At 39.3% G+C, this 24,750-nt stretch overlaps 1 protein-coding gene across 3 annotated transcripts in view; it reads left to right on the forward strand.

Moving 5' to 3' along the window:
* Sec23 (transport protein Sec23) overlaps positions 1–24,750 on the forward strand; it is a 286,316-nt gene that overhangs the window by 170,609 nt on the left and 90,957 nt on the right. For all 3 annotated transcript variants that reach the window (XM_067140550.2, XM_067140551.2, XM_067140552.2), the window contains exon 8: positions 12,321–12,463. In XM_067140550.2, coding sequence (XP_066996651.2) covers positions 12,321–12,463 — 143 coding nt within the window. The remainder of the gene's footprint in view (positions 1–12,320; positions 12,464–24,750) is intronic.

Below are 24,750 nucleotides of genomic sequence, written 5' to 3' on the forward strand. Positions count from 1 at the left end.
ATGCATATCTGAAAACTTGAAAAATGTCATTATAATAATGAAAGGAACACTTTTTAAATTCACTTTTGTATGAATACACTGTGTATATATGTATATATTTACAGGTTTACAAGAAAAACGGTAATAACATAATGCTATTGAATTTCTACTATATCACTCATAATTTAAATAAATCAAGAAAAATATATTTTTCTGTTGAGTATTTACTTGTACGCCGGATCGTGGTTTAGGGGTAGCGTGCCTGCCTCTTACCCGGAGGCCCCGGGTTCAATTCCCTTCCAGGTCAGGGATTTTTACCTGGACCTGAGGGCTGCTTCGAGATCCACTCAGCCTACGTGATTAGAATTGAGGAGCTATCTCAGAGTGAGATAGTGGCCCCGGTCTCGAAAGCCAAGAATAACGGCCTAGATGATTCGTCGTGCTGACCACATGCTACCTCGTAATCTGCAGGCCTTTGGGGTGAGCAGCGGTCGCTTGGTAGGCCAAGGCCCTTCAAGGGCTGTAGTGCATGGGGTTTGTTTTTGTTTTTTGTATTTACATCTGCTGCACGCTACTGTACCCATTCCAAAAGTGCACGTTGCGCTGAATAATTACCCACTGTTTGGTTGATGTTATGAAACTATTCCCTATTTAAGGGGCTAATGCCTTGCTGACTTAGGAAGTAACATACAACCTATCCAGAAGATTTTTCCAAATTTTGAGAAAGCCTACATTTAAAATCTGCAGATTATTATTCTGTAGGCCAACTAAATACAGTTTTCAAATTACCTTAATAATTCATCTTAATGTGGTAGGCCTTGAAACTGTCCTCCATGCAGTCCCACACCACAATCTAATACCTGCAATTAGCTGCTCATCATCACTTTCATTTGCAGTAATATGTGATGGTTCAGAATTACTAGATTGCCCTGAATATTGCCTTTGTGCAGACCTTGAAACATTCCACCTGCCATCGCAGACTCAAGACTGGTAAGGCATCTCGCTGGCAGCCCGCATAGAAGTGTAACGTGGAAATTAAATATAACTGGGAATTCCTAGTGAGGTCAATCTAGATATTGATCAGTGGCTCAAAATCTTTTCTTTTTTTCTACACAGTAAGCTCTTAAGATAGTTTGATAGACAACTTCCTGAGAGTATCACATATCAGATAGTGTGTAGTGCTCCCTGCGATGAATGGAAGCATCTTTTCAAAGCTGACATTCCACCCCTTAGGATCCCATTTGTTCATAACGTTGCTAAAGACCTCTGGAGGGGAGAGAGAGAGAGAGAGAAAGAGAGATTAAAATTACTTACTAATGGGAATTTTTTAAAATCTATTGCAGTGTACATATCCCAATACTGGGGCATGCATCATGCTGTTCGTGGGTGGACCCTGTTCCCTGTTACGAATAACCGTAATTTCTGAAGTTTTGATGATATTTTTCCAATTTGATTATGATTAGTGACGGGCAGAATTCAATATAATGCATTCGAGAACTTTTGAGAAGAGATACTTACATTTGAAACCATATTCTTGAGTTCAACATAACCATTTAAAGTTAAAAACTTCATGATTGTTCCGTATTGAATAGAGAAATAAGAAGATGTACAATATTATAGGGAAGGATCCACCTGAATTGCTACGATATGATACAATGTTAATTTTTTGCCTGTGTTCAAATGTATTAGTTGTTTTAAGATCTTCGCTAATTGGCTGATGATGACACTTGAAATGTGTTGAAACCGGTCCCAATAAACAGGTTGTAACTACTTTTTAGTTCAACTTACTACGGAGTATTGAAAGGTGGATCCTTCCCTATAATATTGTACATCTTCGTATTCAACATAACCGTTAAAAGTCGATGTAGGCCTAATTTACGCTGTACGAGATTTCCGGAAACTCGCTATGAACAGTGTACTGGTTACCAAACTACAATGGAAGATTAAGAAAAGAAGGGATTTTGCCATCATGTTGGGAATTTTTGTATCTAATTTGCTTTATTTTATTAGATTAGAGAATTAAAAACTACTTGTGATCGATTGTTGTTTGGCTTCGCGTTATTAGATTTCTCAGAGTTTTTTGGCTGATCAGAGTTGCTAAACTGAAAGAAGTTTTCACGAGAAACTGACGAAATTTCCCCCTTAAAACTAAATATAAAGTATCAAGATTTTTAACTCGCGTACTGGTAATTAATGTGTGAAGCTGGTCTCGCGGTCTAACTTGCCTGCCTTTCACCCAGAGGGCCTGGGTTCGATTTCTGGCCAGGTCAGACATTTTTAACCTGGATATGAGGGCTGGTTCCAGGTCCACTCAGCCTACGTGATAACCATTAATTGTGGAGCTATCTACTGGTGAGATGGCTACTACAGTCTAGAGAGCCAGGAATAACTGCCGAGAGAATTTGTCACACTGACCCTGTGTCACCTCGTAATCTGCAGGCTTTCAGGATGAGCAGCGGTCGCTTGGCAGGCAAAGGCCCATTGGGACTGTAGTTTCGTTTGGTTTAGGAGTGTCTGTAAGATTATATATATTTAATTTTTGTAATGTTCAGCCAAATTGTTGATGGTTTTAATTCATTCCCGGATTTTCTGTTTTCCTGTGTTGTAGGTTGTGGTTTTTTTTTTTTTAAAGTCCCTCCAAAAACAGAGAATCAAGGTTCCACCGGCTGTCAGCTTGCATTCGGGAGATGGTTGATTTTAACCCCACTGTTGAAAGCCCTGAAGATGGTTTTCCATAGTTTCCCATTTTCACACCAAGAAAAATGCTGGGGCTGTACATTAAGACTACATTCTCTTTCTTCCCACTCCTAGTCCTTTCATATCCCACTATCGCCATAAGAACTATCTGTGCTGGTGTGACATAAAGCAATTTGAAGAAAGGAAAAAAAAAAAAACTACTTCTGACATACAACAGTCAACTTAGTGAATTTGGAAGTTATAAGTCCGGTTTCTTGGCCAAATGTTTATTGTAGTGACCTTCAGTTCAAAGGGTTATGCATTTGATGCCTGACAGAGTTGGGATTCTGTGTATGGTTAATTCCTTTGGTTTGGGGATTGGGTGTTTGTGCTAGTCTCAATACTCATCTCATCTACATATAACCCTACCAACTACCAGAGAAACATTATAGTGAGTACACCCTTCCACATACGGTTGGCATCAGTCAGAACATACTCCTGTTAAACTGGTAAAACTGGGCTAAATCTCCATAAAGTGTCAACCTCAAGAAATGAGGAAAATGGCCATAAAAATGTTGACTTTCTATGGATATATATATATATATATTTTTTTTTTTCATCTGTCTCTTGCTCAGATATTTTTCTTGAGTGTCGTTAGAGTACTTCAGTAGTGCGAAGTATGTCAGTGAAATTCAAACAACTCACTCCATAACTAATAAGAATGGTTACCCAATGTCTTTTATCAACAAAGTCACAAATAATAAAAAGTCCAAACCAAACTCTACTCTAGTAAGGGATAACAAATCCAAGACAATTTACACCTCCTTCACCTTCACTAATAACATTGTTTGCCAGTTAATGAATGTCTTCAGAATATACAACAGCAACATTTCTTACAGATCTACCAATCCACCACAGATTTATTCCATAACTCTCTCACAATCAATAGTATGAACAAATGATTAGTTTTGGGGGTCTATAGCAGTGCCTTTCAGGGTGCATGCGTCCGTGCACTGCAGAGCGCAAAGTGCAGGAGATGACTTCACTAGGTAGACCAGAGTGCAAACCCCCACTCCACTTCCCCTACACCTGTCTCACCCGTTCGGCCTGTCCTCGCCTTCTCCACCTTCCCCGCTTATTCTCCCCTCACTGCTAAATGTTTATGTGCAGTAAGCGGTGACACTGTTGTATGGGAAAATGTTTCACTCTTCTTTCAATTTGGTTTGAACAGACAATTTATCTTCTAGCTCTTCTTTTCTTTTATCTTTGCAATAATAAGAGTTATGCCTGGAACAAGGGACCGGCTGACAGCAATTCTGAGAGCCTTCTTTAAATTACACTCAGAAATAGGCCTACTCGCACGCAATCTAGTTTTTGTACAAGTAAAAACAGGAAAAAATGCCTTTCACATATGCATGTGGAACCAAACATAGAAATAATTTTAGCTGCTTCTCGATGCAGCTTAGGAAAATCTTCCTCCGACAAAATCTCTTACAATTTGAGCAAACCCTTTGTATTGGAAAATAGATCTTTTTGATTAACTTATCACATAATTATTGTCCCACGGATTTAACATTTGGCTATATTGTCACGACTGACAAAAAAATACGAAAGTTCCCAGTTTGATTGAAATGGACTTTCGGAAGTCTTTGCTTTCTTCGAAACAGGTTGTTCGATTATTATATTGTTGTCTTGCGCTTATGTATTTCACCGATAAACAAGCCGTCTATCACCGAACGCTTCGTCGCTCTCAGTACACTACACCATCCGAGTTGAGCCGAGTTGGACTGATGCACAGTGCATCGAGTCTCTGCGCCTTGATTTGCACGCGTGAGACTTTGGGAGTTTAAGAGGCCCTGGTCTATAGGCTAAATTACTATAAATTTCCTGCAAGGTAAGTGGGGGGAAAACGAGAGAAATTTTAGTAGTGTTATGTTCAGCATTCAGTGACTATTACATACAACATTTTTTTTGGAATGGGCCAACATAGGATAGATTTTAATCATGAATTCACTACAATAGAACATGACCTGCAAGTTTCACAGGTTTCACCAAAGGGGACCTTCTTCAACATATTGGAAAACATGTACGAAGGTGGATCAAAAGGTTAGTTGCAGTAACGTGCTACAGCAGCGCGCTGTGTGTCGCAAACGTGGGCACAGCGGAGAAAGGGACAGACACTTCCCACACGTCTGTTAGGCAAGTCGCTGTGGTCTCTCATCTAGTATTGTGTGAATAGCGGCCAAATGCAATGGCGCAATGGAAGTTCACTCCAAATATGAGGTGCGTGCGACAATCCGATTCCTATGGGCCAAAAGGAAGAATTGCACGGACATTCATCGTGAAATTAGTGCTGTGTATGGGAAGTGGGTCATTTCCCGGCAAGGTATCGTAAAGTGGTATCAGCACTTTGAAGCCGGACGCACTGATATCACGGATAACCATCACGAGGGCAGGCCCGCAGCGTCCAGGACCCGTGCAAAGGTCAACAGTGTGAATGCGATCATTAGACAGAACTGGTGCATTAAACTGAGAGAAATTGCGACACAGCTGAACATCACTAAATTTTACACTATTGAGATTCTTCCACCGTTTTGATACTTTATTTTGCCTTTTGGTAAATTTTTTATTTATATGTCAACAGTACATGTTTCGTTCCTCTTTTTTTGCTAGGGGCTTAACGTCGCACCGACACAGATAGGTCTTATGGCGACGATGGGATAGGAAAGGCCTAGGAGTTGGAAGGAAGCGGCCGTGGCCTTAATTAAGGTACAGCCCCAGCATTTGCCTGGTGTGAAAATGGGAAACCACGGAAAACCATTTTCAGGGCTGCCGATAGTGGGATTCGAACCTACTATCTCCCGGATGCAAGCACACAGCCGCGCGCCTCTACGCGCACGGCCAACTCGCCCGGTCGTTCCTTATTTAGGAACATCCTCAGCTGTTATAGTGGCTTAGGTGAATGGTTAAGATTTTAAACACATAGATTTACAAATACATTGATTCACTTTAAAACTAAATACGAATTAAGATAGATGATATTTAAAAAAAAACAATGTGGGGTTAGTGTGTTACTGGTATGAGAACTAACCCCACATTGTTTTTAATATCATCTATCTTAATTACTGGTATGAGAACTAACCCCACATTGTTTTTAATATCATCTATCTTAATTCGTATTTAGTTTTTAAGTGAATCAATGTATTTGTAAATCTATGTGTTTAAAATCTTAACCATTCACCTAAGCCACTATAACAGCTGAGGATGTTCCTAAATAAGGAACGAAACATGTACTGTTGACATATAAATAAAAAATTTGCCAAAAGGCAAAATAAAGTATCAAAACGGTGGAAGAATCTCAATAGTGTAAAATTTAGTGATTAGATTTTGATACGGAAAATGAAGCTGATTACTTGCAACAGCTGAACATGTCTTGTGACAGTGTGGTCGCCATTGTTCACGAGGACCTTGGATATCGTAAGCTGTGTCAAAGATGGGTCCCACGTCTTCTCACCGACGAGCACAAGGGACAACGTTTCCAATCCTCCCTGGCATTTTTGCAACGCAACAGGTTTCTGCAGCGAATTGTCACAGGCGACAAAACGTGGATCCACCACTTCACCCCCGAAACGAAGCGAATATCAATGGAATGGGTACACTCCTCATCACCACAATGAAAGAACGCCAAGGATCAACCTTCAGCCAGTAAGGTTATGACGACAGTGTTCTTTGACATGGAGGGTTTGCTGCATGTGCAATTCATGCCGAAAGGAACGACAATCAACGCGGCGTCGTATTGTCAAACGTTGCACCGGTTCCGTAAAGCGATTAAAGAGAAGCGTCGGGAGAAATTGAGCGGCGGTGTGATTTTGTTGCATGATAACGCAACTCCTCACAAGGCCCGCCAAACGTGAGAACTAGCGCCATGTGACTTTCATCTGTTCGGTAAGCTCAAAACAGAACTCGTGGTCGACGTTTCCAGACCGATAAGGAGGTGAAGGCCGCTGTCTCCGAGTGGTTGCAGAACGCTGGAGGAAATTTCTATGCATCCGGCATCGACAAGTTGGTTGTGCGTTCGCAGAAATGTTTGGAGTCTCTTGAAAACTATGTGGAAAAGTGATGTTACAGTGTATGTCGTTATAGTCATGTTGCTGTTGTATAGGTGATGTAATAAATGGCCATAACTGGGAAGTGCAACTTATTTTCTGACCTGCCCTCGTACATTCACATGGATCAATATCACAACCTATATCACAATTTGAATGAAATCACTAACACTGCTAATAACATACTAAACAATATCATCCCATTAATTTTTGATAAGTATTTCAGAAGAGTAAGATCGATACTTCACAAGTCAGCCCTATTCATGATGCATCCCGCTAGACTCCTTCCCCTACCCCCTCCCATTCCAGTAATGGCAATTCAAAACCTAACAACAGTAGCATTCACAATCTGTGGATGACTTCTAATCCAGCAGGCCAGCTTCTGAGTTTTCAGTCTACATTTTAAAATAAATTTCTCTAGCATATATATTTGTTCTCACTCTCAAATCTTTTACATCTTTTAGTTGTTAATCTGCTTCCCAAACTAATCCGTTTCAACAATTTGGGACATATGGACAGAGAATCAGAAGATAAGAATGTATACAGTTTGTTCCAAGAACATATATCCTCCAAATCAAAATCTGTTTTGTCATCTCAACATGTTCACCACATCATAGTCAATACACTATCTACATTTCTCAGCATCTCGGTTTAGAAATTTTCACTACTGTTTGAAGGATTCAGTCAAACCAAGGTCTATGTTCTGTTTCAAAAATATTTAATATGCCCTTCACATCCAACGAAACAGAGTTCCAAACAGAATGTTGTCATCAAGAAACACTAATTATTAAGAATTTTCAAAGATGTGCAGTGTTTTACTATGTTTTTAGCCCCACTCCATGAACATCACTAATTCTTTAACTTCAAACCACAAGAAAATACACGCCTCCCTCTATGTTAAGCGATCTAATGTGTGCTTATAAAAACACATTCACCACCAAATTCATGTGCAGTGTTTTACCATGACATTATTTTTTATGAATTATTAATGGTTCTTGTTAGTGGGTTACTGTAGTCATGTCCTAGTTCGTGAACCATGGGCAACGGCTGAGTGGCCTAGTAAGTGGTCCTGAGAGTCGGGATACCAGTTGCTATGGAATGGGAGTGGGCATCTCGGACATTTTCTGAGTCATGGCCCTCCTTGTGCTCAGGCGGCTAGGACTATAAAATTCACCAGTGGTCCATAACCCATTAGAGGAGAGATCCTCACTTGGACTATGTGCAAGTAGGGTAGCATCCTGCTTCATGAATTTACCGAGCTCAGAACATTTTAAGCAAGCCTTGTACCTATGGGAGTAATGGAGTCCTACTCCCATTTGACAGGCAACGGACTCCTTGGAAACAACTTGGCGAACGAAATGGAATTCGATGGGGAGCTATCAATATTAATGGGGCTTATGGAAGAAAGAAGGTAGAACTGGCTGAGTCAGCAAAGAGGATGCATCTGGATGTGCTAGGAGTAAGTGATATTCGGGATGAAGTTGACAAATTTTATGAAGCATTGAGTGACATCATGGTCAGGGTCAACAGCAAGGATAGAATAGTGCTAATGGGCGATTTCAAGGCGAGAGTTGGGAATACAACTGAAGGATACAAAAGGGTGATTGGTAAATGTGGGGAAGATATGGAAGCTAATGGGAATGGGATGCGTTTGCTGGACTTCTGTGCTAGTATGGGTTTAGCTGTTACGAATACATTCTTTAAGCATAAGGCTATTCACCGCTACACATCGGAGGCTAGGGGTACCAGATCCATAATAGACTATATCTTAACAGACTTTGAATTCAGGAAATCTGTTAGGAATGTACGAGTTTTTCGCTGATTTTTCGATGATACAGACCACTATCTGATCTGTAGTGAACTAAGTATCTCTAGGCCTAGGGTAGAGAAAGTGAAATCTGTCTGCAAACGAATAAGGGTAGAAAATCTCCAGGATGAGGAAATTAGACAGAAGTTCATGGATATGATTAGTGAGAGGTTTCGAACAGTAGACAGTAAGCAGGTTCAGGATACAGAAAGTGAATGGGTGGCATACAGGGATGCTGTAGTAGAAACAGCAAGGGAATGCCCAGGAACAACTGTGTGTGAAGATGGGAAAAGGCGAACATCTTGGTGGAATGATGAAGTGAGAGCAGCCTGTAAACGTAAAAAGAAGGCTTATCAGAAATGGCTCCAAACAAGGGCCGAGGCAGACAGGGATTGGTACGTAGATGAAAGAAACAGAGCTAAACAAATAGTTGTTGAATCCAAAAAGAACTCTTGGGAAGATTTCGGTAATAACCTGGAAAGGCTAGGTCAAGCAGGGAAACCTTTCTGGACAGTAATAAAGAATCTTAGGAAGGGAGGGAAAAGGGAAATGAACAGTGTTTTGAGTAATTCAGGTGAACTCATAATAGATCCCAGGGAATCACTGGAGAGGTGGATGATAGAATATTTTGAACATCTTCTCAATGTAAAAGGAAATCATCCTGGTGGTGTTGTAAACAGCCAAGCTCATGGGGAGGAGGAAAATGATGTTGGTGAAATTATGCTTGAGGAAGTGGAAAGGATGGTAAATAAACTCCATTGTCATAAGGCAGCAGGAATAGATGAAATTAGACCTGAAATAGTGAAGTATAGTGGGAAGGCAGGGATGAAATGGCTTCATAGAGTAGTAAAATTAGCGTGGAGTGTTGGTAAGGTACCTTCAGATTGGACAAAAGCAGTAATTGCACCTATCTATAAGCAAGGGAACAGGAAGGATTGCAACAACTATCTAGGTATCTCATTGATTAGTATACCAGGCAAAGTATTCACTGGCATCTTGGAAGGGAGGGTGCGATCAGTCGTTGAGAGGAAGTTGGATGAAAACCAGTGTGGTTTCAGACCACAGAGAGGCTGTCAGGATCAGATTTTCAGTATGCGCCAGGTAATTAAAAAATGCTACGAGAGGAATAGGCAGTTGTGTTTATGTTTCGTAGATGTAGAGAAAGCATACGGCAGGGTACCGAGGGAAAAGATGTTCGCCATACTGGGGGACTATGGGAATTAAAGGTAGATTATTAAAATCAATCAAAGGCATTTATGTTGACAATTGGGCTTCAGTGAGAATTGATGGTAGAATGAGTTCTTGGTTCAGGGTACATACAGGAGTTAGACAAGGCTGTAATCTTTCACCTTTGCTGTTTGTAGTTTACATATATCATCTGCTGAAAGGTATAAAATGGCAGGGAGGGATTCAGTTAGGTGGAAATGTAGTAAGCAGTTTGGCCTATTCTGACAACTTGGTCTTAATGGCAGACTGTGCCGAATGCCCACAGTCTAATATCTTGGAACTTGAAAATAGGTGCAATGAGTATGGTATGAAAAATTAGCCTCTCGAAGACTAAATTGATGACAGTTGGTACGAAATTCAACAGAATTGAATGTCTGATTGGTGATACAAAGCTAGAACAGGTTGATAATTTCAAGTATTTTGGTTGTGTGTTTTCCCAGGATGGTAATATGGTAAGCGAGATTGAATCAAGGTGTAGTAAAGCTAATGCAGTGAGCTCGCAGTTGCGATTAGCAGTATTCTGTAAGAAGGAAGTCAGCTCCCAGACGAAACTATCTTTACATTGGTCTGTTTTCAGACCAACTTTGCTTTACGGGAGCGAAAGCTGGGTGGACTCAGGATATTTTATTCATAAGTTAGAAGCAACAGACATGAAAGTAGCAAGAATGATTGCTGGTACAAACAGGTGGGAACAATGGCAGAAGGTTACTCGAAATGAGGAGATAAAGGCTAATTTAGGAATGAACTCGATGGATGAAGCTGTACGCATAAACCGGCTTCAGTGGTGGGGTCATGTGAGGCAAATGGAGGAGGATAGGTTACCTAGGAGAATAATGGACTCTGCTATGGAGGGTAAGAGAAGTAGAGGGAGACCAAGACGACTATGGTTAGACTCGGTTTCTAACGATTTAAAGATAAGAGGTATAGAACTAAATGAGGCCACAACACTAGTTGCAAATCGAGGATTGTGGCGACATTTAGTAAATTCTCAGAGGCTTGGAGACTGAATGCTGAAAGGCATAACAGTCTATAATGATAATGTATGTATTAATTTTAGGAATTACTAAGGACCAATATTTTATATAGGTACATTGATTTTAACATGACCGAGCTCGATAACTGCAGTTGCTCAAGTGCGGCCATTATCCAGTATTCGGGAGATAGTGAGTTTGAACCCCGCTGTCGGCAGCCCTGAAGATTTTTTTCCGTGGTTTGCCATTTTCACCCCAAAGCCGCAGCTGCTTCCTTCCCACTCCTAGCCCTTTCCTGTTCCATCGTCGCCATAAGACATATCTGTGTTGGTGAGACATAAAGCAGCTTGTAAAAAAAAAAAGTTAACTTGACATTCCACTCTTTCCAAGGGACATTAATTTTAAGTCATTCTCACGAAGGTTCATGAATTTTTATTGTACGAGGGCTGTACATAAATTAGTGGCAATGTTGATAGAATGCAATATTTAATGAACTAACAAGTACAACTGCATTACATTCCTTCAGTGTAGTCATCTGCAAAGTCTATTACCTTTTGCTAAATGTCGGAAAGCCATTGGAGACCATTGGCAAAGAGTTTTCTATTGATGACAGCAATAAAGCGCTCTACTGCACAGAATACAGATGCCACATCAGGAAATCGGTGGCCTAGGAGGGGCTCCTTCAACTTTTGAAACAGGTCGAAGTCACAAGGACTCACGTCTGGTGAATACGGAGAGTGTTCCAAGACCTCCCAGTGCCACCACACAAAACGCCTTGACCCATCCCACAGCCGTTCTATACAGTAAAGCATTCTCGCCATAGACTGCATGTAATCCTCGATAACATTCTGAAGGATTTTTGGCACGGGCAACATCGATCTTCATTCACGAACACTGATCATCTGTTGAATAAATGCTTTAGAGCAGTGAAATCAACGCTCTTCACTTCAACGCAACACAGCAACAACACTCCCATCTGGATACCCATCAGATGTACACTACATATTGACAACAGCACCACCTGACCACTCCATATCCTATTTGCGCATGCCCGATCTCCTGTGAGTGTCTGGACTCTAATTGTAACTCATCATGAGTAATAAAAGTATTTTAAAGTAAAATTTAACATTTTATTTCGTAACTGATAATTGTCAATACGGATCGCAATGAAATTTGTAACCTGGTCTAGAAAGCCAAGAATAATGGCCGAGTTGATTCATAATGCTGACCACACACCACCTCGTAATCCCCAGGCCTTTTGTCTGAGCAGCGGTCGCTTGGTAGTCCAAGGCCCTCCCTGGCCAGTGGTAAAATCTTAATTATCTCACTGTTAATAAGTCAGCACTGAAGTACATGGCTTCTAACTGTTCAGATGAAAATGATCATAGAAAATAGCACAAGTGTATTTTATGCTTCTTTTTATAGTAAATATTTTTTGTGTTATCCTGAATTTATATGATTCAATGTTGGTGCTGTACATAGTCATTATGCTATCACCCTCCGAGTTGGAATTAACTTGGTGAATTGCATTAAAAGCATGTTATCCTATTATAGGGGCCACATGGTAATGGGAGATTCTTTCAACTCTTCTCTCTTCAAGCAAACATTCCAGAGAGTTTTCGCAAAGGACCAGAAGGGCGAATTCAAAATGGCTTTTAATGGTACTTTGGAAGTTAAAACTTCTCGAGAATTGAAAGGTAAGTTTTTAAGTGAATAATTGTAATAAACTCAGTTTAATAGAAGGTTTAATATATCATTTAAACGTGCAAGGATTGACCTGCAAGAACATATGTTTTTGAAACTAATTCATTCATTCATTCATTCATTCATTCATTCATTCATTCATTCTATATATGTGTGTCCTCAGTTTCTGGTGACCCGGAACTGGGGGAGGGGAGTATTCTGTTCTGTTTATTTACTAGTATCGCAGTATATCCGAATAAGGACAGGTGACATCTTGACACTGACAGACAAGACCAAGGAGCTTGTTCAGTGTATGAAGGAGGACAAAGCTGTTCTCAGACTGAGTGAAAGGAAATGGAGAGGAAGAGGGGAGAGAAAATGGAATGAAGTATACAGGCTGTTTTTCAGTGGTGGGCAGGATACTAGAAATGGGGTAAGAATGTTCTTGAGAAAGAATATCTGGGAATATGTGGAGAAGATAAATGACAGAATCTTCATTAGAAGGATCCCATTTCAGACAGAAACAAAAGATCTGTTCCAAATACAGTATATGCTCCACAAACCAGCAGTAGAGAAGGGAACATAGAGCAATTCCCTGGAGAAATGGAGAAATATATAAAAGACAAGAAAGTAGTAGTTATGGGAGATTTGAATGCAAAAGTGGGAAGAGACTAGGAAGAGAAAAGATCTTGCGACTTTATGGATATAGCAACAAGAAACAAGTAGTAGGTAAACTCCCACTGGTTCAGCAGCCTTGATCATTTCTAAACCCTTTCATCTATCCCACAATTTCCTCAACATAATCTTTTTAACTGGCCAGTCTATCTCAACCATTAAATGTCTGGTTCCTATCTCATTTCTTCTTCCTCTGCTCCTGCTGTCAGAGTAACTTCTGCATGTGTCTGATTTCTTACATTCAGTAGTCCATGGAAATATTCTTTCCATCAGTTCCTCTCTCCTGATTTTGTCAGTATTACGCCCTATTTGTTCTTCACAAACCCAGAGATCTGATTTCCATTCCTGCTGTTCTTGATTTTCCCAGCTAGTTATTTCTTTCAACAGTGAAAATCGTCCTGTATTTCCTGTGTGAATGCTTCCCAGCTCTTCTTCAGTAATTAAGCTCGCTCTCTTCAGAGTGTAAAATTGCAGGGAGGGGGGGTGGGAGATCAGAATTTTCCGCCATCGATGATTTTATCTAAAGGTTCCTCCCAAGTAAAATTGCCCTGGAGGGACTAGTTCATTATAAAATAATGAGGAAAATTTAGAACACATATATTAGTGAAATTAATGTATTTTACTGTATATTTTCATAAAAACTTCAGCAATAATACACATAATATAGAAATAATTGAATGGCTGCCAGACTTTGAGCATAAAGCAATATAGCGGTGGCAACTCTGCACCTTATGACAGGCAAGCCCGCCAGTGGCGTCAGTCTTCAACCTGCAAGCTTGTACATGGCAATGAATAGTCGAGGTCGAGAATCTAGAAATGAAATGCATGGTAAAAAGTAAGAAGAGTTTTAATTACTCACTTCCTTAAAAACGATAATGGTAGCCTTTCTGTAAAGGATTTCAAACAAAATGGAAATTTATCGAACATCTCCTTAGATAAGTATTTTTCAGTCTCTTAATTCCTCTTCCTATAAACTAATATTTGGCCTAATTTGTCCTTTTGAATTCTATTATTTTTTTTTAAACTCTATTCTAGTTTATTTGTCTACTAATGTCCATCTCTCTGCTGACAGCTTTCTCATACTTCTTAGACAAGCAGCTTACTCCCTTACTCCCAAGTCTCCCCAGCCCAAAATCTGTAATATTTTCGTGACGTTACTCTTTTTGTCAGAAATCATCCAGAACAAATCGTACTGTTTTCCTTTGGATCTCTTCCAGTTCTTGAATCAAGTAATCCTGGTGAAGGCCCAGTACACTAGAACTGTATTCTAATTAGGGTCTTACTAGTGACTTATCCTCCCTCTTCTTCACATCCCTATGACAACCCCCAAATACCCAATCAATCAATCAATCAATCAATCAATCAATCAATCGATCCTGATCTGCATTTAGGGCAGTCGCCCAGGTGGCAGATTCCCTATCTGTTGTTTTCCTAGCCTTTTCTTGATTTCAAAGAAATTGGAAATTTATGGAACATCTCCCTTGGTAAGTTATTCCAGTCCCTAACTCCCCTTCCTATAAATTAATATTTGCCCCAATTTGTCCTCTTGAATTCCAACTTTATCTTCATATTGTGATCTTTCCTACTTTTAAAGACACCACTCAAACTTATTCGTCTACTAATGTCATTCCACGCCATCTCTCCGCTGACAGCTCGGAACATACCACTTAATACCAGTGTAAAGGGTCCGTTATTGGGCATTATAAATTTTCCAGCTAACTCATTCCTGATTGCCAGTGCTTCGCCCCCTGTGTGCTAGGCTGGGCTCATCAATTGGTACCTAGCACACCTACCAAGACGCTGGCTAGTGCATACCGTGAAGGCCACTACGTAGGCTAATTGTAGCCACCGGCAGTGCCAATGCACTATGTGAGACTTTGTCTCATTACCAAAAATTGATGCCTGCTTGGCCATCAGATGATATAGATGTTGATTCCCATAGGGAATGTGAAATATTTGTTCCGAATGAGTAAATTTATAATACCAATATAAAGGGTCCGTTATTGGACATTATCAATTTTCAATAAATAATAATGCATTGCAACCCAACTCACACATACAAGCTTCATATTACAGTTTAATATATAGAGCTTTAAAAATTTGCCCAACAATTTAAAAAAAGAACTTGATTACATAAAAGAAATAGCCAAATTCAACGGCTTTAACACCAACACGATCAATACAATTATTAACAAAGTAAAACTAAAACTAACAACACAACTTTCCCCAATAAAACCCAATAAACAAAAGTTCACAACTTTCACATACTCTAATCCAGTTATCCATCAGATAGCCAACCCTCTGAGAAAACATGAAGTCAATACTGCTTTCAAAACACAAAACAAAACATATTTTGTAACCAAAACTCTGTCAACCTAAAAAAATAACCGCTATACAGACTCAGGTATTTATAGACTCAGTTGTTCACAGTGTAATTCTTCTTATATCGGCCAAACAGGTCGTAGCTTCCAAACTCTATATTTAGAACACTTCAACACCCAAAAACATAATAAATTTCCGCAATGAGTACCCACATGAGAGACATTGGTCACCACTTCATCACAATAGAACAGGACTTAAAAATCTTATAAAAGAATTGAAAAAAGCAGACTAATGACCGAATTTGAGAACCTATACATCTTTCTGGACCAACATTTTAATAAAGACAGAAACTTGAATGATTTAATAGACACAAAAAGCCCCCGTTATGATAAATTCCCATTCTGCTTCAAAAAAATTAATTTTCAAGACAAAATTTTTTTTAAAATCTTTAACACTACGTCATCTAATTCTCCCAACACATTGACAGACATGCCCCTCCCCTTTATCTCCCCCATTCCCATCAACTCCCTTCTACACATTGGCAGCAAGCCCATAACTCCTCCCTCCCAAGCAAGCGCTTCCCCTCCACTACGGCGTCATGGATACAATACGAGAAGTAGGAACCGAGGGACCTTCAAAAATGCGACAACACCCAACACAGATAACATCTTAACAGCCTAAAGAATAACAGATATTAACTTTACCCATCATTAACTTTCAGGACCAACCACTCCCTCCCCCTTTTAAAAATCTCTAATACCATATCAGCCAACACTCCCAACACATATACAGGCGCGCCCCTCCACTCTACCTCCCACCTTTCCGTGAACTCTCCTCTGCGCTTGGACAACAAGCCCATAGCTCCTCCCTTCCAAGCGTTTCCCCCTCCACTACGACCTCACAAACACAACGTGCGGAATATTAGTGGAGCTTCCTTCATTAGTCTGACAACATTCAACCCGAGCAAGTAAATTCTCAGTGACCTATCGGGTATGTGAACTAATATTTATCTGTCTTTACTGCCTAGATCATTTCTTTTAAACATCATTTTAATAATATCACAATTACAGACAATCTACACACACTTGGCTTCCACACCATACACCAGAGATTACGATCAACACGCTAGCATCCAGCACGCACCAACACCATCATGTTGGGCCACCACAACTTCACTTAACCGATAAGATTGATGATGACTCTTCCTGAGCCGTGACACTCCGACCAGTCGTAGTGTACTTTGGCATTTAATTCCTTCGCTATGGATTATGCCAAATGTTAAATCAACATTTTATTTCACAAGGCTGGCATCACAAGCCAAAGATTTCGACCTGGTCTTCATTTTTCAATTTTACGACATTACCTCCGAATAAGGTCTAAATTAACCATTCTCACGCTAGCATATTTTACATAGCACTCTAAAAATGTAATATATAAAACTCAAATTTAGGCGAGTGATTCTAAAAACCCGCAAGAAGTTCCCTTGAAACAACTATTTTTAACAAATAACGTCTGCCATTGTTGTCATTCACAGTGTGCCTATGTACTTATTCAAACTTTCTTTTCAACTACACTTAAACTAAGCCTAAACATTTTAAGACATTCCATTCAAGTTTCCTTTTACGCCAGTAAAATTCACCATTTGCTTATTGAGAGCCAAATTCTCGAACCTGGGACTTCAACCAGATAACTTTTTCAGTTCACGACTACAATTCTAAATGGGGCCTCTTTTGGCATCTCCCAAAGTGCTGGAATGTTTTTCCTAGCATTCCAAACAATGTAATATTTCAATTCTGAAACCAAACCACTGCTGCTAGACACTGTGTAGTTACCTTTTCACAACTGGTGATCATCAGCCAACAGCAGAAATGTAGGTATACTCATTGATGCGGGACATTTGTATTCTATTTCGTTAGACTGCTCCCATGTAAATATAAATCTTAGTAATTACTTTTCCTAACATTTCTAATAGTGTAGTGTCAAAGTTTCAAGTCGGACCATTGCTACTGGACTCCGTTATGTGCCTTACACAACTGGCAATCAACAGCCAACGGCTGATATTGTTGTTTTACGCATTGGTACCGATTACTTGCATCCTTTTCCTTAGACTGCTCCCATGTAAATATGTCAATTTAAATCTTCGTAATTACATTTCCTAACATTTCAAATAGTGTAGTGTCATAATTTCAAGTCAGTCCTCTGCTGATGGATGCTCTTATATGCCTTGCTCCTACTGTAAATATGTTAATATTAATTCTTAGTCATTATAATTTAAATATAAATCAGGTACGTGATTTAACCTTGAGGTACAGTGACTGATGCTGCCTTCTATGAACATGTCTCACATTCTTATGGTAATAATGATAAATTCCTAATTGTTAAAAATGTTAATGTATTGAATTGGTGGTATTTAATAAACTAATTAGCATCCTACAGTATTGTATCTTCAGTACGGATCCATAATGATATTTATCACTTGCAACATACCACTTAGTCGTGCAGCTCATCTACTTTCTCCCAAGTCTTCCCAGCCCAAACTTTGCAACCTTTTTTTAACACTACTCTTTTGTCGGAAATCACCCAGAACAAATCGAGCTGCTTTTCTTTGGGTTTTTTTCCAGTTCTTGAATCAAGTAATCCTGGTGAGGGTCCAATACACTGGAACCATACCCTACTTGGGGTCTTACCAGAGACTTATATGCCCTCTCCTTTACATCCTTACTACAACCCCTAAATACCCTCATAGCCATGTGCAGAGATCTGTACCCTTTATTTACAATCATATTAATGTGATTACCCCAAAGAAGATCTTTCCTTATATTAAGACCTAGGTACATATAATGATCCCCAAGGGGAACTTTCACCCCATCAATGCAGTAATTAAGACCGAGAGGACTTTTCCTATTTGTGAAACTCACAACCTGACTTTTAACCCCGTTTATCATCATTCCATTGCCGACTATCCATCTCACAACATTACCGAGGTCATTTTGCAGTTGCTCACATTCTTGTAACTTATTTATTACTCTGTATAGAATAACATCATCTGCAAAAAGCCTTGTCTCTGATTCCACTTCTTTACGCATATCATTGATGTATGTAAGAAATCATAAAGGTCCAATAATACTGCCTTGAGGAAATCCTCTCTTAATTATTACAGGACCGGGCAAGTTGGCCGTGCGCGTAGAGGCGCGCGGCTGTGAGCTTGCATCCGGGAGATAGTAGGTTCGAATCCCACTATCGGCAGCCCTGAAGATGGTTTTCCGTGGTTTCCCGTTTTCACACCAGGCAAATGCTGGGGCTGTACCTTAATTAAGGCCACGGCCGCTTCCTTCCAACTCCTAGGCCTTTCCTATCCCATCGTCGCCATAAGACCTATCTGTGTCGGTGCGACGTAAAGCCGCTAGCAAAAAAAAAAAAAAATATTACAGGGACAGATAAAGCTTCGCCTACTATAATTCTCAAAGTTCTATAATCTAGAAACATAGCCACCAATTCGATCACTCTTTTGTCAAGTCCAATTGCACTCATTTTTGCTACTTGTCTCCATGATCTACCCTATCAAATGCCTTAGATAGGTCAATCGTGATACAGTCCATTTGACTTCCTAAATCCAGGATATCTGCTATATCTTGCTGGAATCCTACAAGTTGAGCTTCAGTGGAGTAACCTTTCTTAAACCCAAAGTGCCTTCTATCAAACCAATTATTAATGTCGCACACATGTCTAATATTATCAGAAAGATTGCTTTCCCAAAGCTTACATGCAATGAATGTCAAACTGAGTGGCCTGTAATTTTCAGCTTTATGTCTATCACCCATTCCTTTATACACAGAGGTTACTATAGCAACTCTCCATTCATTTGGTATAGCTCCTTCATGCAAACAATAATCAAATAAGTACTTTAGATGGACACAAAGGGTCTTAATAGACCTACGTGTGGAGCTCTGCGAAGACAGGGCTCACCCATTCCTTATCTATTTAAGTACTTCAGGTATGTTCTGTATCTCAACCCATTGTCTTTAGTGTATCCCCTGAAACCTTATCAATTCTGGCGGCTTTTCTAGTTTTCAAATTTTGTATCTTACTGTAAATGTCATTGTTGTCATAGGTAAATTTTAATACTACTTTAGTATTAGTCACCTCCTCTGTCTGGACATTATCCTTGTAACAAACAATTTTTACATACTGCTGACTGAATACTTCTGCCTTTTGGAGATCCTCGCATACACACTCCCCTTGTTCATAAATGATTCCTGGAATATCCTTCTTGGAAGCTGTTTCTGCCATCAAGTACCTATACATAATCTCCATTTTTCACTAAAATGTGTATGACTGCCAATTATGCTTGCCGTCATGTTTTCCTTAGCTGACTTCTTTGCTGTATTCAATTTCCTAGTAAGTTCCTTCAGTTTCTCCCTACTTCCATTAGGGTGGTCCTTATACGAAGGGTTACACAATGTTGAATGGTTTCAATGTACAGTACCTTATTTTCTTTCTTTCTTACTTTTGGCATATTTTGATATTGTGCCAAATTTCATTACAATTAGTTAATGTTAACCTTTGCTGCACTGGACCTAAGTATCTAAATAATACTGAAGTACTGAAAGAATAAATTTTCTTTTTAATGTGTCTTTTCTACAATCAGGGTATTGTGTCTGGTGATCTTGTACACATCACAAAATGAATTTTCTTTGTTCATCGGCTGTTGAGAGGCTATTGAAATCTTGCATTAACTTCACTCCTTTCGCTGCTGTATCGATTACCACCATACAATTTTTCATAGCCTCTTTGGCATTAAGATATGAAATGTTTACATGCCAAGAGGCATGATCCATCTATATGAAATCTAAATCTTTACGAATTTCTTTGGCATGTCCAAACTCTCGACTTCATTGAATTTGTAATTTTCCTCACCTGTGTAAGAGATTTAAAATATAATCTGTTAACACAAATTTTGATTTATTCTGAATACCTCGTGCAAAACTGCTGAGTTTAAATTTATAGAAAACTTACCCAACAATTTTATAAGTGCACCAGATAGAACAGTGTACTTCCTTTTGGTTCCTGAGGTTTTCCGCTTCAGATTTCTAACCATACATCTTTTTTGTGTCATTGTTAACCTTGATATAGATATTGATTCCCATAAGGAACCTGAAATATTTGTCCAGAATGAGTAACGTTCTCTTATAAGATTTTATTCGATGGAAATAAATATCACGCGAGAACACGTTCACTTCCTTATATAAATTACTTTATTGTCACTGTAGGACACAACAAACATTTTTTTTTTTCTAGTTGCTTTACGTCGCACCGACATGGATAGGTCTTATGGCGACGATGGGACAGGAAATGGCTAGGAAGTGGGAAGGAAGCGGCCGTGGCCTTAATTAAGGTACAGCCCCAGCATTTGCTTGGTGTGAAAATGGGAAACCACGGAAAACCATTTTCAGGGCTGCCGAAAGTGGGGTTCAAACCTACTATCTCCCGAATACTGGATACTGGCCGCACTTAAGCGACTGCAGCTATCGAGCTCAGTAAACACACAATTATACACACTAGGAAGTGACACTACAACATTTAATAGCGGAGTACCCTGAAGTCTACTCTTACAAGTACAGATATCAACAGCACTGACTCGCGCACTATAACATAATCTCTCTTGAATTCACCGCCTCACTAACTGACGGCTCGATATATATATATATATATATATATATATATATATATATACTGTTCAATCAACCGCTTAGAATTATCGATTCCTAGAAGGGTTCTTACAACACTCTAATGGAACACACTCGAAACATCGATCGACCAGCTAGTCGTATGGAGTACTCCAGTAATGGATCCAGCTCGAACTTTCGTTTACTGTTTACCAATACACATAGAAATTTCTCCAACATTCCTAATGTCTCTACGTGTATCTGGATCGATCGATCAATCAATCAATCAATACTAATCTGCATTTAGGGCAGTCGCCCAGGTGGCAGATTACCTATCTGTTGTTTTCCTAGCCTTTTTCTAAATGATTTCAAAGAAATTTGAAATATATTGAACATCCCCTTGGTAAGTTATTCCAATCCCTAACTCCCCTTCCTGTAAATGAATATTTGCCTCAGTTTGTCCTCTTGAATTCCAACTTTATCTTCATATTGTGATCTTTCCTACTTTTATAAATGCCACTCAAACTTACTCGTCTACTAATGTCATTCCACGCCATCTCTCCGCTGACAGCTCGGAACATACCACTTATTATTATTACATGTAATAAATATCATTTTTGATCCGTATTGATGATATTCGATTAGAATAATAACAGTAAGTTGTTATTCTAATCACATACCACTTAGTCGAGCAGCTCTCCTTCTTTCTCTCAGTTCTTCCCAGCCCAAACTTTGCAACATTTTTGAAACGCTACTCTTTTGTCGGAAATCACCCAGAACAAATTGAGTTGCTTTTCTATGGATTTTTTCCAGTTCTTGAATCAGGTAATCCTGGTGAGAGTCCCATTCACTGGAACCATACTCTAGTTTGGGTCTTACCAGAGACGTATATGCCCTCTCCTTTACATCCTTACTACAACCCCTAAACACCCTCATAACCATGTGCAGAGATCTGTACCCTTTATTTACAATCCCATTTATGTGATTAGCCCAATGAAGATCTTTCCTCATATTAACACCTAGATACTTACAATGATCCCCAAAAGGTACTTTCACCCCATCAACACAGTAATTAAAACTGAGAGGACTTTTCCTATTTGTGAAACTCACAGCCTGACTTTTAACCCCCGTTTATCGTCATACCATTGCCTGCTCTCCATCTCACAACATTTTCGCGGTCACATTGCAGTTGCGCACAATCTTGTAACTTGTTTATTACTCTATAGAGAATAACATCATCCGCAAAATGCCTTACCTCTGATTCCACTCCTTTACTAATATCATTTATATATATAAGAAAACATAAAGGTCCGATAATACTGCCTTGAGGAATTCCCCTCTGAATTATTACAGGGTCAGATAAAGCTTCACCTACTCTAATTCTCTGAGATCTGTTTTCTAGAAATATAGCAACCCATTCTCTCACTCTTTTGTCTAGTCCAATTGCAGTCATTTTTGCCAGTAGTCTCCCATGATCCACCGTATCAAATTCTTTAGACAGGTCAATCGTGATACAGTCCATTTGACCTCCTGAATCCAAGATATCTGCTATATTTTGCTGGAATCCTACAAGTTGAGCTCAGTGGAATAACCTTTCCTAAAACCGAACTGCCTTCTATTGAACCAGTTATTAATTTCACAAACATGTCTAATATAATCAGAAAGAATGCCTTCCCAAAGCTTAGATACAATGCATGTCAAACTTACTGGCCTGTAATTTTCAGCTTTATGTCTATCATCCTTTCCTTTTTACACAGGGGTTGCTATAGCAACTCTCCATTCATCTGGTATAGCTCCTCCGACCAAACAACAATCAAATAAGTACTTCTGATATGGTACTATATCCCAACTCATTGTCTTTAGTATATCCCCAGAAATCTTATCAATTCCAGCCGCTTTTCTAGTTTTCAACTTTTGTATCTTATTGTAAATGTCAGTTATCATATGTACATTTTAATACTTCTTTAGCTTTAGGCTCCTCCTCTATCTGGACATTATCCTTGTAACCAACAATCTTTACATACTGCTGACTGAATACTTCTGCCTTTTGAAGATCCCCACATACACACTCCCCTTGTTCATTAATTATTCCTGAAATGTCCTTCTTGGAACCTGTTTCTGCCTTAAAATACCTATACATACTCTTCCATTTTTCACTAAAATTTGTATGACTGCCAAATATACTTTCCATCATGTAATTCTTAGCTGCCTTCTTTGCTAGATTCGATTTTCTAATAAGTTCCTTCAATTTCTCCTTACTTCCACAGCCATTTTTAACTCTATTATAATAAGGTGGGTGTTTACCATTCCTTACCTCCCTTAAAGGTACAAACCTGTTTTCGCATTTCTCAACAATTTCTGTAAACACATCCCAGAGTCTGTTTACTTTTTTATTTACCGTTTTCCACCGATCATAGTTACTTTTTAGAAACTGCCTCAAGGCTGCTTTATCAGCCATATGGTACTGCCTAATAGTCCTACTTTTAAGACTTCCTTTCTATCAGATTTATTTTTAACTATGACAAAAACAGCTTCATGATCACTTATACTATCTATTACTTCAGTTTCTCTATAGAGCTCATCTGGTTTTATCAGCACCACATCCAGGATATTTTTCCCTCTGGTTGGTTCCATCACTTTCTTAATCAGCTGTGCATATTAACTTATTTGCCATTTGTTGGTCATGCTTCCTGTCGTTCGTATTTCCTTCCCAATTGAGATCTGGTAAATTCAGATCTCCCGCTACAATCACATTTCTTTCCTTGTTTCCTACATAGCTGATTATCTTATCATATAATTCTGAATCCATGTCAGTGCTAACCTTTCCCGGTCTGTACACTCGAAATATATCAAGTTGCCTATTATCTTTAGAAATGAGCCTTATACCTAGAATTTCATGTGTCTCATCTTTAACTTTTTCATGGCTTACAAATTTTCTCTTTCACCAGAATGAATACTCCCCCTCCCACCATTCCTATCCTGTCCTATCTCTACGATACACACTCCAGTTCCGTGAGAAAATTTCTGCATCCATTATATCATTTCTTAGCCATGATTCAACTCCTATTACAATATCTGGTAAGTATGTATGTATTAAATTACTCAATTCTATTCCTTTCTTTACATTAGTTCAACACTAACAATTTTATGTCATCCCTACTTGATTTCCATTTCCCTGTTCCCTTATCACCGCTTCCTAGGCCACCCTGTTTCCCTGAATGTACCTCCCTATTACCCTTCCAAACAAATTTCCTAACTTATACGTACCACTGCGGTTTAAGTGAAGGCCATCTGAGCGCAGATCCCTATTTCCTACCCACCCATTACGATCTAGAAATTTCACTCCTAGTTTCCCACATACCCACTCCATAGTCTCATTTAAATCCCCAATCACCCTCCAGTCAGTATCCCTCCTACACAGTATTCCACTAATAACAATCTCCGCTTTCTTAAACTTCACCCGTGCTACATTTACCAGATCCCACACATCTCCAACTATGTTGTTATTTATATCAGCTTGCCTTACATTGTCGGTACCAACATGAAACACTACCACCTTCTTCTTCCCCACCTCCCTCTCTTCTACTTTCCTCAACATCTGCCTCAACCTAATTCCTGGATAACATTCTACCCTGGTT

This window comes from Anabrus simplex, chromosome 2 (assembly GCF_040414725.1).
Source record: "Anabrus simplex isolate iqAnaSimp1 chromosome 2, ASM4041472v1, whole genome shotgun sequence".
In the NCBI taxonomy this organism is placed as follows: Eukaryota; Metazoa; Arthropoda; class Insecta; order Orthoptera; family Tettigoniidae; genus Anabrus; species Anabrus simplex.